General features: G+C 44.3%; 1 protein-coding gene across 5 annotated transcripts in view; it reads right to left on the bottom strand.

Annotated features, from left to right (window-relative positions):
- Positions 1-17,880, bottom strand: part of LOC143522927 (low density lipoprotein receptor adapter protein 1) — a 32,685-nt gene extending 14,805 nt beyond the window's left edge. For all 5 annotated transcript variants that reach the window (XM_077016928.1, XM_077016930.1, XM_077016927.1 and 2 more), the window contains exons 1-3: positions 17,591-17,880; positions 2,844-2,986; positions 1,185-1,297 (exon numbers count right to left, since the gene is read on the bottom strand). In XM_077016928.1, coding sequence (XP_076873043.1) covers positions 1,185-1,297; positions 2,844-2,986; positions 17,591-17,675 — 341 coding nt within the window. In that variant the 5' untranslated portion in view covers positions 17,676-17,880. The remainder of the gene's footprint in view (positions 1-1,184; positions 1,298-2,843; positions 2,987-17,590) is intronic.
- Between the last annotated feature and the right edge of the window lie 29 nt (positions 17,881-17,909).

The raw sequence follows: 17,909 nt of genomic DNA, 5'->3' as shown, positions 1-17,909 counted from the left end.
ATAATGTAAAACAATACAGACAGAAGGAGACGTGAGGTACCAGACGTGAGCACGGGAACAGTGTGCTGAGACAGCTAGGAGGAGAGAGAGAGGGAATGATGGGGAAAGAGAAAAAGAGAGAGAGATAGAAAGCTGGGAGCGAGTGAAGCATACAGAGAGAGTTAGAGGGAGGGAGAGAGGAACGTCTCCTGGGGCTGGACGATGAAAGACATGAGAGACATTCATGATTGTAATGAGTGTGTCTCTGCTGTTGCTGATAAGGGAACATTAGCATGGGTGGGGGCAGACAGTCTCCAGTAAGTATCTCTCAGCCCCTCCCACATGTCTGTGCACTCACACACACACAGACGGACACACACACACACACACAGATGTACACACACACACACACACACACACACACACACACACACACAGACGCGCGCGCACACACACACACACACACACACACACAGACACAGACCAACACACACACACACACACACACACACGCAGACCGACACACAAACACACACAAGCAGATCGACACACACACACACACACACACACACAGATCGACACACACACACACAGATCGACACACACACACAGATCGACACACACACGCAGATCGACACACACACGCAGACCGACACACATTCAGTCAACCATTTACAAACATGCAAACATACAAACATGCTTGCACCCACCCAACCACCCACCCACACACACACACACACACACACACACACACACACTACACAAAAGCACCAGTTCAGCATCACTTTGCAAAATCTCCACACAAAACACAAAATAGCTACACTTGCAAAATCTCCTTTACTGAGCATTGTTAAAAAGTAAAGAGGTAATGGCTTCTTTCTGCAAATTGTTAACGTATTCGAAACGACTACTATGCCAACAAAAAGACTGATTAAATATTGATGTGATTTGTGAGACTGATAAATTTGCTGAAAAATAGCACACTCAACCAAATGAAAGAATTCAGATAAATATCTCGATACAGCTTTGGAAGAAGTTTGAGCAACGATATCCTTCACAGCTCCGGTTCAGGTGCACATACATTACAACACGTCCAGACTCTGTGTGTCTGGCTGAAGCCATCTACAACTTTCACTGCTGCCATTTGTCAGATACCAAAACACATCTGAGTCCAAGTACAATTAAGTGTAACAGTGATTTGCTACCTGTAAATAGACACATCCTCAATGAGGTCACTGGTCTCCATGTCCGTAACGATGATCCCTTTAGGAGAAACTGTGAGTGTGACCTTCCGGAACTTCTTTGCACCAGCACGAGCCTGATAAGATGACAAACACAAACATGACCTCCAAACAGCACTAGACTGAACACACACACCGTATGCTCAGTTATTCCAAACCAACAGCAAGAGCACAAAAGGAACGCACTGCTTAAACCAATCTGTAATCTTATCATATTATTACCTGTGTGCAAACATCTACATCAGGGGTACTCAACTGGCGGACCGCGGTCCGGATCCGGACCCGAACGCAGTCCTGTCCGGACCCAATCTCATTCCTGATTAACTGGATACGGACCAAAACAAAACCGTAGCATTTATTTCAGGGCTATTGAAAAAACACTCCGTCACGAGTGATACGTTCGCCACCCCCCGCTCAACAACTTACGTTCGCCACCCCCGCCCGCACCGGACCTCGGGTCACAGGTATCTGCCAAAATTGGACCGCGGACAAATTTAGTTGAGTACGCCTGATCTACATCGTGTCCAGGCAGAGACATACATTTAAATATAGCAATATGTATATCAAATGAAAGCAACACTGTGTGGCAGCTTACTCAAGAGATCTTGAACTTTAATCAGACAATATAGAAACATGGCCAAACCTAGAGAAATGGGAATACTGAACAGTTCACAAGCAGAGTGGGGAAAAAGACATGAAAAAGAGGTAGAGAGCGAAACAAAGACTGTGAGAGGACTTCTCAAGGACAAAGGGAAACAAGGAAATCAGGCAAACCATATCTGGAGGGCGTCTGCAGTGCCTGGGAGACAGAAGTCAATGTGCAGATGCGAGAAACCTCAGTGAGATCAGGAACAGAGCGGCTGTCAAATCTCTGAAACTCGTTTGTCTGGAGTAACATTTTCCCTTTTGCACATATTCTCCTCTGCCACCAGGAGAAAGCCAGACGCAATCACACATTCTACTGTCCTGAAATCCTTTAAACAATCTTGAGGAAGCTTTGTGCTTAAGCGCGGGATAAATATGACTCCAGAAGCCTTGGCCAATTCCAGCGGCTCCATGTCAGTAACAATAGGGAGACATTTATAGCTCCTCTCTCTCTCTCTCACACACACTCACTCACTCACACACTCTCACACACACACACACACACACACACACACACACACACACACACACACACACACACACACACTCACACTCACTCACACACTCACACACTCACACACTCACTCACTCACTCACTCACTCACACACTCACTCACTCACTCACTCACTCACTCACTCACTCGCTCTTTCTTTTTATACTTCTTTGTGTGGTTGTAAAATTGTGCTAGGTTAATAAAGTAATTTGTATCTCTCTCTCTTTAATATCATCTTCATAATCATCAATCATCATCATTATTATGCATAACAGGTAACAAGTAGTTCGATCACATGCCCCATGGCTTGATTCCCCCCCCCCCCCCCCCCCCCCCCCTCTGGTATTATGACATATTGCACCCCCAATTGCTGCTACAGCAGACGTGTGGCGACGTTTTGGCCTCTACCAAATCAGTGCAGAGCAACCCAGTGTACATGCAGCAGGCCTTCACAATGCTGCTCCCTGCAACCGCAGTAACCGACCGTGGTGACGATCCTGCGGATGGCGGCAGCCGCCATGTCTTCTCCTTTGGGCTGGCCCACCAATGTCATGCCCAGGTACTTCACGTTGAACACCATTCCCTCCAGCAGCGTCTCTTTGGTGTCCGTCCAGTTCTCGGGAAGCTCTGCAAAGGAAAGTAAGACACTTCAGAAATGATCAAAAGCTCTGGTATGTAGGCCTGTGCCAGTAGCGAACAAAACACCAAACAGCCGGTATCTGAAGAAGAGGAGTAGCGCTGCTTGAGGTCTCAAACTCAGTTTCCCTGATGAAATAAACACTAATCACATAGCTGAACGTGCAAATGTTCTGGTCTACTTATGAGCGGTAAGCAAAAATTTGGGCCACTATAATTCTCACGTCTGCACAATCTTTGTAGGGAGTGCAACATCTCAGCATTCCTAGAAACACACGGGCTTGTTCCCAGGTTCTACAGTAGTGTAAATGTGTGCCACACAGCCAGCTTTAAATAGGCCCCAATCCCATTTGGGCACAGGACAAAAACCTGTAGGACAGCAGAGCTAGATCCTGGTCTAATGGACTGAATCTAAGTGTAGGAGACAGTCACTGCCGCGCTCCAGTGATTCAGGAATTGAGCTCAAACACAAGATGGTGTAGCTGAAATATTTGAGAAATGTGTAAATATTTTAACCAGTGATCTTTTATCTCAGGTAACCGTTTTATTCCTCATCGAGGTGACATGTCCTGGTGCTCTTCTGCAACATGGGAAATATGTGTACATAATTTGCTTTTGAAAATTACTTTGCGTGAATATATCCTGAAAGTCTTACCGCTACACTGATATTAAATTCGTACTGATTACTAACACCGCGTCAACTTGTTTTATTCATGATGCAGTCTAGATTTTTCAGTTTAGGGCTTGGCTTCCAAAGGTTGTCCGTGCTCATGAATTTAAACCCTAGATGCCGTTTTTGTAATTCAGGACACAACATGCCTGAGCCCAGAGACCTGCACGCAGATGGCATTCCACCTTAATGACCAGACAGTCTGCCGGTGAGAAAGGATCCCTCATCCAAGATGGCGGCGTGGAGCGTGTTGCTGTGCTGAAGCAGTGCTCTTAGTCATCTGGCACCTCCCACCCTAAACCAGCTGTTTGGGTCATGAAGGACAGGCCACCAATCACATCTCTCCTCAGTGCTCTGGGGGTGTGAATTATTCACTCACGGCCCATTCTAAAAAGCTGTTGCACTGATAGGAATAATCCTATTGAACAAACAGCTTTAAGCAAGAGGTCATCCACCCATGAAAGCCAATTACTACCGGTATATATTTCTTGGTCACCAGGAAAGCAGGCGTCTAGCAGCTATGTTAGACGCCAGTGCGTAATAATATTACAGGGAAAAATCAAGGCCACAAAACGGTTTCTTTTTTTACACAATAAAAGCTTGATAAACTTCCCACTGCTTCAGTTTGTGATGACAGAGTTAATGCAGGCCGACTGCCAGGTGAGAACGGGCAGGGGAGGAGCAGGATAGATTTGTGTGTGTGTGTGTGTGAGTGTGTGTGTGTGTGTGTATGTGTGTGTGTGTGTGTGAGTACAATGGGGTGATCTAATTTGCTGAAACACACAACACGATTACCAGGAAAACAGACAGACTATAACCACATTTCTCTGTATTAGACAGAGGCTCTGGTAACATTTTTGTAAGCTGATTCTGTTATGGTAAACACATTTACAAGGTGAAACCTTTACCAACTCAAAAAGACAAAAAAAAAAAAACACATAAAAGCTCAACATTAAAAAGAATACAATTACATTAACAATGAAAACTAGACATTTTCTTAAAATCGGAGCATCAGGACTGTAGTTCACACAAGCGGTTCCTGCTGACCCAGTGGTCCTCACCCGTCACAGAACTTGTGCTTACTGGGCCAGTAGGAGCCTGCAGCTCAGTACTGGGAGGTGGAAATATGACGGTCCCCAGCAGCTGTTGTGTGCCCAGGACCAGCTCAGCACTCTCGTTTGCAGACAAAAACCCTCACCAGGGTGTGTCGTACCAAACAGCTAACGGTGTCTCTTCCATGCTGGGATATTTAATTAAAACATACACTTAGGTTTACACATGAACATGAGGCAGTTGCCCTTGGAAACCAACAAATCATGTACATGCATCATTGCCAAAGGCTGAATTTGCATTGCTGAATGACTTAGTGTGGACTGTGCGCGAGCACAACTCAAAATGAAATGAAACAAAGCTTTAAAGTGAAGAAACGCGAGTTTAAAGAATCCCTCAAATATAGACGATCTACAATTTGATGTCTGTAGAAGGGGCCTCTCATCTCCCTATCCCCCTGGCTTTTAGATTCTCAAAATAACGAGTCTTGGGAGGAATCTAGGGCATTACTTTGAAAGAAATTAGGGCAAGTGGGGGCCATGACAGGGTGGGGGGGGGCAGTGGGTGCAGGGAGTGATCTCACTCAGCCTTGAAGGAAATCCAGACTCCTGCCCACTCAGGCCAAACCACGGCTAGCTGAGCGTGTCCCCCCAGCCGGCCTGTCCTCACATCCTCGTCCCGAGTCTGGACCAGAGGAGACTGGCCTTACACACACTGTTCGCACAGATCCACTTGCTTGGGACCACGGAAGTGTGTAGGACCGTGCTCCGTTGCCTAGCAACAAATATAATTATGTGAGAGAGTTGACAGTTCCTCAATGGGGGGGGGGGGGGGGGTCTGTTCGATTCTGCTGTCCAAAGGAAAACAAACATTTAAATGTAGATATGCAGAAACATGATGTAGGAGCACCAGTGGTCCTTCTGACACCATGACAACAAGCTGGATAAGCAACATTACAACACAAGGGATCAGAATTTCATTGACACGCATTTTCTTGCCAACAGCTGAAGCTCTTTGTATGTGTTTACAGCTGAACTTCACTTCCGAGTGTAACTGACTGCTCAGACATTCATTTCATTCGAACAAAATCTTTCATTTTTGTGGCACGCTACATTTTAAACCACACATTTTATTCAGAAGTTCCAAAAAGGGAGCCAGCATATTTCTTCCATTTCTCCACCATGTCGATTCTCTCATTTTCTGCTCGACAGTGAGGGGGGGGCTTCACCACGGCAGCTTAGCTAAACACAATGGATGCCCGTGTCCCTCAGAATCCATCGTCGTGGGTGAACCTCGGCTTCCACAGGAGAACAGATTGAATTTCCTCCCCTTCTCATCCAAACTAAAATTGCCTTAGGGTTACTTGCACTGTAAGCGATGCCATCTCACAGAACCGCCTGCAGTCATTTCAGAGACCAAATGCAAATTCATTTTGAAATTCAAAATATTACATTATAAGTGGAGACAGGGGCACTTGGGTGAAGAATTTGTTTTTTAAAATAATCCTTCACTCGTTTCAAATTCCATGCATTTCCTTTCTCTCTGCAAGTCAGCTGCAGGAGGCCAGTAAATATGAAAAAAACTATAAAGCCACATGCATGACTGCAAATGGACTGAAGAAAAAGCAAAAAAGAAAGAGAAGTTTACCCCATTAGTTGGAACAGAAGCAACTCACGCTGCCTCTGGCAGGAAGAGACGTTTCTCACGATCTTGCTAAATTTGGAGGTTTTTGTTAAAAGGTCTCTGTTCATTTTTCAGATACACCCCTCATACATAAAGTTCTCACTTTACAAGACATATTAATTCATTAGTTACATCTTGTAGGTGTACAGTTAGAGATTATAGCCGGTTGCCTAAGCTAAACTGAATATAAATGCCCCAATGACAATATCAGAATCAGAATCAGGTTTATTGGCCAAGTATGTTCGCACACACAAGGAATTTGTTTCCGGCTGTTCGTGTCTCCCGCACACTAACAGCTTACAGATATTTTACATATAACTTACACACAATATACAGAAAAACAAGAGTATACACAGTATACATAGTCTATATAACAACATTACAATGTGCTTTACAGTGGTCACATAAAAACAATGTGAAAACAGTATACATATTATATATTCTTATCTGTGACTTGCATATCTATACTGATTACTCAAAAATAAACACATGCCCAATATTTTAAAGGGCCCAGTTGTGCTGGCAAAGCCGTCATGGAATCCACAACATCTCTGGTAGCAGAAGATCCTGTAAGTTGTGAGGTGGGATGACCATTGTGACATATAAGGAAACTGGAATCCAAGTCAGCACCTTAAAGTCTTGGTCATGTTCCTCCAGCCATTCCTGAACAATGTCCTACTGCCATCAAGGAGAGCTGCTGCCAAGAAGGTGTATACTTGGTCTGCAACAGCGTTTGTTCTGGTGGTGTGTCCTGGTGGTGTGTCCTGGTGGTATGTCCTGGTGGTATGTCCTGGTGGTATGTCCTGGTGGTATGTCCTGGTGGTATGCCACATGCAAAATTTGCCCAGAGCGTCACGCTGTCTCTGTTGGCTTGTCTTTTTCCCATAGTGCATCTTGGTACCATCTCTTCCCCAGGGAAGTCACACACCTGGCCATTTACATTATGCAAAGAAAAGTGTGATTCAGCAGACCAGACATCCTTCTTCCATGGTCCAGTTTTGTTTTATTCATGTCAAAAGTATTTTTATTTGTGACTAGACCCTAATGAATGGTTTACATAATTAAATATCAAATATTTTCAGTTCCAGTCTTATCTTACCTAGCATTCACCTTTATGAATATTAATAAATCACAACACAGACCAGATTTAGAGCCCTAGAGACCAAATGATGGCACAGCAGGCAAAATAACAACAACAACAAAATAACAGTGGTTAACAGCAATGCAGTTGTTTGATGCATGATGCATGATGAATGTACAATGAGAAACTGACCGACCCTGTGACTGTGCTGAACTGCTATGCACGATTCAATACCCAAGGGCTGAACTACATTGTTTTGGGGGATTTTTTTGTCTGCATTTCCAAAGCAGGTATTGATCATAATCCCATAGGGTGAGCCAGGCTCTCAATAAGCCCAAAATAAACAGCAGGATGGACCGACATGGCAAAGAAACCAATAACCACCACCAGGGGGAGCTGCCTGATCCAAAAACTGCTCCATGGAATGTGGAAGCTGAGGCACTGCTGTCCATGGCTGCCCCTGCTAGCGACTCTACGCCCTGCTAGCGACTCTACGCCCTGCTAGCGACTCTACGCCCTGCTAGCGACTCTACGCCCTGCTAGCGACTCTACGCCCTCTCTGTTCCTGGGTTTGGAAAGAACTGACATTCACTTCTTCAACAGCATGTATTGCTGGTAGGACTACAATAGTCTCCTATTGTCTACAACTCCTACTAAGCTACAGGCATTTGTCTAGATAAGAAATGCTAGATAATCAAGGATGCAAATCAGCTTTTAATAACATGTTCATTCAGAAATAGATGAAGCACATCAGAGTTTGACTTGGCACTGATAGACTGTGAATTCTGAGTGGAGTATTATTGCTTTGGTGGAATGAATTCCAAGATCTGAGCACAGAAACCACTACGTATGCTGTACAATTTGACTGAGATTCTGAGAGCAAGCTGGTGACAATCAATCTTCCAAAACGTTCAAAAAAGTCCAACAACACTGAATTTATCCTCAGTATTTTCTCCTACAACATACACCAGCATGACTAAAAGCCTCAAGAGATATTTTTAGCTGATTTCAGAAAATCGTCCCTTCCACTGTCTGTACATTTGAGGCTAAGGTTGAAGGTAACGTTTCAACAAGTGAACACTCACATTTAGCATGAACTGCCATTGCCCTGGACATATCCACTCTGTTACCAGCTGCCATCTACCAGACCTGCTATCTCACATGTACAGGAGGGGCTCAGCTGGCGTGGGATGCATCACGGGCTTCCCATGGGGATTCTACATGCACTCTAATGCACTGGTGACTGGTTTAGTGAGCACTGGTACCCCCCACACTAGCACTCTCAGTAATGGCTCTGGTTAAATGTCAACACAGGGAAAGAGCTCCTGAGGAGATGATGAAGGACTCTAATGGAGCGATCAAGCAGAACACAGTGATCAAACAGGGTAGCTCAACTGAGGAACACCAAAGTCAAAGAAGCACAAATGATGTTACAGAATGTCCCAGAACATCGGAGTTCTCATGCCAGTCTGTAGTGGATCGGTGACTATCATCAGAACTCTCAAATGAGTGGTTTATTTTAAGTGCAGTTTCATAATGTGGGTGGAGTTTCTTATTGTGGGTGGAGCAGTCACATGACTTGTTAACACATGAGGCCCGCTGTGTCTCTGAGTCATGGCAGGATGCCACGCAGCCTGTTGGTTCTGAGTAAATTAGCTGTGTGACTTCTTATGTTTACTGATTACAGGGGACTCATGAGTATATATTCATTAAAGAGGCACATTCAGCAATTAGGAAAGATCAGTAAGGTTTAGGACAATCTAAACAAAAAGAAACCCCAACAAACATGCTCCTCAGAGACTTTCTTGGAAGAGTTTTAAGAGTTTTAAACCTCCACAGAATCTCACACATGACAGCTGCCTCATGTGTCATGCCCCATTTTATGAGAATCAGTCCCATAAGGTATTCATTAATTATTCAAGTAATTCAGTATTCATGCATTTATGTAAATTGTGATAAAATATGCATATGTACTTTGCACAGTCACAAACACATAGCTTCATTACGTGACAGGCAGGGCATCTCAGACACAAGCCAAATGCTTTTCCTACTCCTGCTGCTTTGCTTTGCCTCTCAACCCAGGACATTTGACGTCAAAACTGAGCAGCTTCTCTTATCCTGGGCATGATGAAAGCTCCTCTTGATAAGACTAAAGTGGTTTGCAGAGAGCAGAGGAGAGTGAAGGAGGGAGGAAAATGTGGTGAAAATCACATGTGCACGCTCCCCCTCACAAAGAAGTAAAAAGAGAAACAAAGTCAAAAATGAAAAGGTTAGTGCAGCAATGTGGGTGCATCTTCAAAGGGAGAGGGGTTCTGCTAGCTGAGAATAACAGCCTGCTGTGGAAAATGCAGTGAGGAAGGACGGGGTAGTGGCTGGAGGGGTAGGGGCTGGAAGTGGGGGGAGTGGGGGGGGGATCCTATTTCTCTGACAGCTGTCCAGAAGATGAAGCGAGGAGGGGTTGAAGTTACGGATTTCTCCTCCCTTTGAACGAGGCAGTCACTCAGCCTGCAGTCTGAATTTTTCATTCAGAGTTGCATAATTAACTTGACTCCACCTGGCCTCAGTTTATGGATGCTGTTAGATCTGCCTGTTTGAGATGGGGACAGGACGTGTGTGTGTGAGTGAGTGAGTGAGTGAGTGAGTGAGTGAGTGAGTGAGTGAGTGAGTGAGAGAGAGAGAGAGAGAGAGAGAAAAAGCAAGCAAGCAACACAGAATACACCAGGGAGACACTTTTGATGCTAAACAAATAGACTGCACAAGAAATGACCCATTATTAAACTGGCAGTCAACCAGCACAGATAAATGATTTAATGGGCATGATCAGGAGATTGAAGAGAATACTGTCACATGGTAGACAGTACTAACAACCTCTCAGAAAAGTCCTCACATTGTTCAGTCCCATTCCAGCACTGCCAGCAGCTGTCCAGGGTCCTGAAACCTCACCCTCTCCACTCATATTATGGACAGCTCCTGTCTGTGGGGCCATGGCCCCCATCCCTCATCAGTTGGGACAGCATTGGTTACCTCACGTTCCCGTCACACTGAGTTAAAAACACACGAGGTGAAAAGGGACAGACTCATCGCCGCCTTCAACTCACCAGCGTCTTTCCAGATACAGAGACTTGTCCACCAGCAGTGACAGGACGACCCCAAAGTGCAGTACCACTACGAAGGACTATGAAGTCAGCTCCTCGCTGCAGGGCTTTGCCCTACCAGTCTTATGGAGTCAAAGGAGTTCTGCTCTCACCATCATAAATCTCACAGCTTACTAAAATGAAAAATCATCTTTGGCTCTGGGTGCAAGAATTTGAACCCTGAGAAGTGGGAGGAAGCTGTGGGAGTCTGGCCAAGCAGAGATAACCATGGTATGGGGCTGCATCTCTGACCTGACAATGTTTCCGTTTAATTAAAATTCTTTAGGAAACAATTCAGTGTATCGTGCCATCTCACATTTCACCATTATTATATTCTATTCGATTTTATTCTGAACCTGCTGCCTCTGCATCTCCATTACGCAGCACTGCCACACACCTCCCTCACTAGCAGAATGGAGATCTGGACATACTGGATGTTCACATTTAAAAATAGCACAATAGTACAAAATGTTGTTCTGGCCAAAAATCCAATGCATGTCATATTGAATTATTATTATTATTTTTACAATAAATGACAATTAATTATAGCATTCCAAAAACAAGGTAACAGAATAACATCATATCCACATTGTCGAATATGGGTGATGTTAGCAGGTACGAGAGGTATAAGAGTGAAGCTGTCATACATGGCCCTCAGCCCTCTGCAATGCTGATTTGTATGTACAGTGCAATGCATCAACCATGCCGAAGATCTGACGGCATGTCAACTGTCAGCAGCAAGTTAGGACCCATTTGAGGTGCCCCCCCCCCCCTTCCTCACCCCCACCACCCCAGACCAAGTTGTTTTAAGCAGATCAGCCTGCGTTTAAGTGTCTGCTCGTCTGGTAGAGGAACTCATCCCGCTGTTATCAGCCCCCCTACCCAAAATCCTGTACTCTTCTTTCAGGCACCACCTGCAGGGATACACTGCAGGGAGTCTCCGTGCACTGACACACAATAACACAGGCAGACAGGGAGAAAGGGAGAGAGGGAGAGGGAGAGAGAGGGGGGGAGGGAAGGCAAAGAGAGCGAATGCAAACCCCTTCTTTGGTAAGGTCCCTGTTGTAAAGGTTGTAAGGTAAACTTTTTTTCAGAACACCACTTTCAACACGACGGCTCTTAACACTGTGAGAACGCAGTGTTGTTAAGAGAAGTGAGAGTCTCTTGGATGAATGACAGAACCAGGTTCTTCCGGCCTCCAGCTTCTTTGAGTTTGTTATTCTGAGAAGATTGAACAGTTGGACGTGCTGTCAGGGTCTGAGTAGAAAGCAGCATTCCATGTTACAGCTCTACGGCACACAGAGGAACGTCCACAAACTAAAGCCTTTCCTTATCTTAAGAGCAGTGTAAAACTACGCACACTCACAACTCACTTAAATAGCAACACCTACAGTTGTGATCAAATTTATTCAACCCCCACTGAAATAAAGTGTTTTGGCCAGTTTGACATTGATTTTGATCATTTCAGTCATCTTTTTTACAATTATATCAAAGAGGCACTTATAAATTAGACAAACATAACATAATATTTATGATGGAATAACCACAAATGTCTTTACTGTGCTCACATCATTATCAGTTTTATTCAACCCCCTATTGGGTTTATTTTTTAGTACTTAGTACAACATCCTTTTCCAGTTATGACAGCTTTCAAGCGTGAAGCATAGCTTGACACAAGTGTCTTGCAGCGACCTATGGGTATCTTAGCCCATTCTTCATGGGCAAAAGCCTCCAGTTCAGTCACATTCTTAGGCTTGCGCACTGCAACTGCCTTCTTTAGGTCCCACCAGAGGTTCTCAATTGGATTTAAGTCTGGTGATTGCGATGGCCACTCTAGAATGTTCCAGCCTTTCATGTTCAACCATGCTCTAGTGGACTTGGATGTGTGCTTCGGATCATTGTCCTGTTGGAAGGTCCAACGTCTCCCAAGCCGCAGGTTTGTGACTGACTCCATCACATTTTCCTCCAAGATCTCCTGGTACTGAAGGGAATTCATGGTACCCTGCACACGTTGAAGCTTTCCTGTACCATTAGAAGCAAAACAGCCCCAAAGCATAATTGACCCCCCGCCATGCTTCACAGTAGGCAAGGTGTTCTTTTGTTCATAAGCCTGGTTCTTCCTTCTCCAAACATAGCGCTGGTCCATTGTCCCAAACAGTTCTAATTTAGTTTCATCTGACCACAGTACACTGTTCCAAAACCTTTGTGGCTTGTCCACATGACTTTTGGCATACTGCAGTCGACTTTTCTTGTTCTTTGGAGTCAGCAAGGGGGTGCGTCTGGGCGTTCTGGCATGGAGGTCTTCGTTATGCAGTGCGTGCCTTATTGTCTGAGCTGAAACTTCAGTGCCCACATCTGACAGGTCTTTTTTCAGTTCCTTAGCAGTCACGCGGGGATTTTTCTCCACATTACGCTTCAGGTAGCGCACAGCAGTCGCGGTCAGGATCTTCTTTCTGCCACGACCAGGTAACGTTTCCACTGTGCCCTTTAACTTGAACTTGCGAATGATACTTCCGATAGTGTCTCTTGGAATATTTAACAACTTCGCAATCTTTTTATATCCATTGCCATTCTTGTGAAGAGCAATAACCTCTTCTCTTGTCTTCTGGGACCATTCTCTTGCCTTCACCATGCTTGGAAACACACCAGTAGATGTCTAGAAGGAGCTGAGTATCACAGTCCTTTTAAATCTGCCTAATTGGTGCTTATCATGCTTGATTGCTGCTCGTTGACATCCACAGATGTTTTCAATACCTGATGGAAAACACTGGAATGAACCTCTGTTCTTAGGAGTGGTAGTCGTAAAGGGGTTGAATAATTGTGTCAATGAAGAAATCACAAAAAGGCCATTTAATACTTTATGACAAAAAAAATTGATGCTATCTTAGTTGCATTTAGTTCTTTAACAAGTCCTTGTAAGATTTCATTATGAACACAATTACAAATGTGCACTGAATTCCATAAAACCCTTCGCAGCATTGGGGGTTGAATAAATTTGATCACAACTGTACCTCACAAACACAGTCACTGGACACTTTATATGAATATGTACCTTATAGTCCCTCACAGTTTCATTTAATATAATTATAGACTGTAGCTCATCATTTGCCATGCACACCACCATCCAACCTCTACCCACCGTCTGAGCTCAGAACCTCTGTTGACTGGATAGTGTTTGGGTATGTGACATTTCTCAGTACAGCAGCAATGCTGACAGGATTTGGGCAAGGCTGCGGTTGGCTGTGGTTGTTGTGAGTGTATCAGGCACAGCAGTGTTACTGGAGTGTCTCCACACGCCACAGCTGGGTACAGAGCGCTCTGCCACCCAAAAATAACAAACCCACAGCACATCTGAGCTCACACACTTTGCACTGATGAACAACTGAGGAATGGCACACACAATTTCTGCATAGCATAACATAACTCATACTGTTTGCCTACAAGGCGTTTCAAATAGATTTTTAAAATAAACCATTGGGCAATTTTAGTAGCATTGGAAAAGCACTAGAATTTTACACACATGTACATGTAAATGTACTATAGATTCGCTATAATGTAAATGTGGAATTGTTTTACATTTGTTTTAGATGTATAAATGGGTTCAGATACATGTCAATTTATGACTGATCTAATGAATTGCCAGAGCCTTAAACATTTTAACCAGACTTAACCTACTAACCAGACTTAAACTACTGTGAGCATGAGGGCAGAGCCACACTACAAACTTCCCATACGCGTTTAGCGTCAGTATAATGCTACATGAATACAAATGGACAGGAGGAGACTGAGTTTATTGGAAGGATGAGGAGAACACACCAAACACACACACACACACACACACACATGCTACCCTCATGCCTCTTGCATGCACTCCCTGTGCATACTGACTGGCAATGACCTGTAGTCATTATTACTGTTTGCATCCCATACTCCCAATATATATATATATATATATATATATATATATATATATATATATATATATATATATATATATATATATATATATATCTCTCTCTCTCTCTCTCTCTCTCTCTCTCTCTCTCTCTCTCTCTCTCTCTCTCTCTCTCTCACCTTAATTAAGACTAACTCCCTTCTGTGCCTGTGGGTCAGCAAGTCACATTCACATGAGCTGTAGAGAAAGTAAAAGAAGACTATGCAGCTAAAGTATCTCTCTGAGTAAAGTGAACATGAGTGCACACAGGCCACTCCCACAATAGATGAGTCATTTTACACAGCAGCGTAGCGCTTGCAGAACAGTCATGCGAATGAGTTGTGTGAACGAGCAGCACATCCTACCATGTGAGTGTGTGTGTGCACGATTGTGTGCATGTGCACATTCGTGTGTGTGTGTGTGTGTGTGTGTTACGGTGGAGGTTTCTGACCAGTGAGCGAGTGTCTTATCTGCTCCTGTTAATTGGAAGTGTGAAAATCCTCCGTTGTCAGCATATCTCCAACTGTCCTTCAGAAGCTCTTAAGCATGTTGGGTCCCTGCTCATCTCTCACCCACTACACCCATTCAGCCTCCAACAGTGCCACAGTGCCAGTGTCTGCCTCCCTCTGACATACAGGAACCTGCCAAATCTGTTGGCACTCCTCAGGTACTCCACTGTACACCCTGCTGAATACATGTTAGCTAAAGCTATTCAGTGTGCTGCTGCATGCATCACTGGGATATGGGAATAACAATGGTTATTGTCCTCTGGCAAGTTTAAAAGCACTTTCCAGTAGAGTTATGCACTTTATTGTTTTGGCTTTAAATGCATAAATGAATTGGTAGGTAAATATACTACACCAGCACAACAAACCTGTGTTTCATGCAAAAGTTTAGCATCCACACATAGTCTTGTTTCTAATAGCATAACCTACACAAAGTTTGATGCATCCCACTCAGAAAGGACGGCCTTAGCATCGCCGAGCGGGAGAGGGAGGGAGGTGGTTCTGCTGCCTTGTGGCAGTCGCAGTGACCTTTGGAGGAGTCGCTCACATTTCCACAGTGCGATCAGATGGGACAGGAGCCTTCTCCGTGAGCATGCGTGCCAGCTCCACCGCAAAGCCAGCTCGGTGACCTCGACAAGCACCGCCATGCACCAGGAGCCCTCGCCCAAATGCCTTCGCTTTCACATTCTGCCTCCCGGGGCGCCTGGGGCGGAAGTGTAGCGTCAGACGTCAGCCGCCTCAGCTCTGCATTCGAGAACAGTGGGATCGGATTCACAGCGGCTGCATTTATTTAGAAGGAACAACCACAGTCCTCTTTCAGTACTGAATCAAAACCAGAGCAGGAGAACCCCCATGCCATGAATATTTATGATTTCCATGCGAGCAGAAGTGTTATACAGTTATTAGACTCAGGTTCTTGGAGTATTCCCTCTGTATCCTGGGTTTGATCGCTCAAGCTGTCAAGAGTGACGGCTTGGAGATGATGCAAATACACAAGCACACCGTCTTGCACTAACTTGCGATTATACGGTGGGACAGCTAGACCTGTAGTAGTAGCAATTTGCAGAAGCAGCTTCCTGTCATGGATATTAACCATCAACTGAATTAAAAGCATTTTCTGTTTGTTTAAAGCACACAGGTACACAGCAGACCTCCAAGAAAAGAAATACATATTTAGACACTTGCACCCACACAGAGGAGTCAGAGCAAAGGGTCCGTCATGCCATGGTGCAACGAGACAATCATGGCACACATGAGGACAACTTCCTCAAGGAGACAACAGCAAAGAAACATAAAGAAACTCAATACCCCAACACATGATGCCAATCTTGCAATAGTAACAGTGTGACCGACACCAGAGATGATGTATACAATGATGATACAATGATGCATTCTTACACTATAGCTACAGTAATATTTCCATAATTTTGTTTGCAAATTGAGGATGCAGTGATATTTTAATACTAATTACTGACCCGGTTCACTTTTTCAGCCTGAACCTCCACACACTGCAGTAAAAAGGCCCTTACACACTGCTGCATGAGCCGTAAAGAGGAATACTTCGAGACCAATGAGCAATGAGGAATTTATCTCACTCTCCGTCTTATTCAGTAACCTCTATCCACTGCAGTTCAACTTGACCCAGACCCAGACCGACCCGACCATTGCCCGTTAGCTCTGCTTCACACATGTAAGGGATCATTGATTGACATGCTAGCGCAAGACAATAATTCAAATTTATCCCAGCGAGAGCATATCAAAATTATACTGTCACTCACTTGAATTTAATAATTCATGTCTAAATTTCTAGAAAACATTCCCATTATCTTAAAATGCAGAGCATAAACTGTTTTTGGTGTGTCCCAGGAGAAAGTTGTCTCACGCTATGACAGCACCCTGGACAGCACCCTGGACAGCAGGTTATAGCTGGCTACAAACTACTCACTGCCCGACACTCTGCAGGTAACACAGACTCTTTCACAGTGAGAATGAGCCCACTGTCTCCCATACACAAGACAAACTCCCATCTGCTCCATCCATGCACACAGCAGCGGACAGAACACATACAACATGCGCAGCAAAATCTGTCATCAGGTGAAGATTTATGTTCTGGCTAGAATGCCAGTCAAGAAAAAAAAACTTTTTTGTTTCTTTTTTCAAAAGAAAATAAAAATCAGTTCTTAAGACTACAACCAGTAAATGTCATAACTTCTCAATCTCTATACAGGTTAGCATATTGACCAAAATGTATAGAATTAAGTCAGGTGAAAAAAAATGGTAAGAATGCACTGTTGGTAATCACTGCAAGACAAACATGTATACGAATCCATTGTGATACATTTAACAATAGATTAGCACTAAATCAGAATATCAAAGTATAACTTACAGTTAAAATACGGTCATAAAAGGGACAACATGTGCAATTGTCAAAAGAAATTATCTCCCAATCGCATAAGCATGTTTGTATCATACATCATACATTCGGACGCGGAATGCCACATAATCATGAATTTCAAGTAGTTTAAACAAACACTCACTTTCGTGCTTGGAGGTTCCCCATGTGTGCCGTGGAACTCCTGGACTTTTTATTATAGCTCTTCCGGCCGATTTTAACGCATCCATGCTTAAAGCTCAAAGGTGTTCGCCTAGCAGGTGGCGGGTTCTCCCCTCGGTGCTGACGGCGCTGCCACAGCCTGGTAGAAATAGTAGTGCGAATGACAACAGAGCGTAACGCTACGGAAGCCTTTAGAATTGTTATTGAACAGCGTCCCCGAACACTTCACCGGGATGACGACGTGCGTGCGCTACAGCGCCATTAACCCTTTAGGATACGAGGCCGCTTGCACGCGGATAAAA

This window comes from Brachyhypopomus gauderio, chromosome 9 (assembly GCF_052324685.1).
Source record: "Brachyhypopomus gauderio isolate BG-103 chromosome 9, BGAUD_0.2, whole genome shotgun sequence".
In the NCBI taxonomy this organism is placed as follows: Eukaryota; Metazoa; Chordata; class Actinopteri; order Gymnotiformes; family Hypopomidae; genus Brachyhypopomus; species Brachyhypopomus gauderio.
This window is presented reverse-complemented; position numbering and strand designations above follow the sequence as displayed.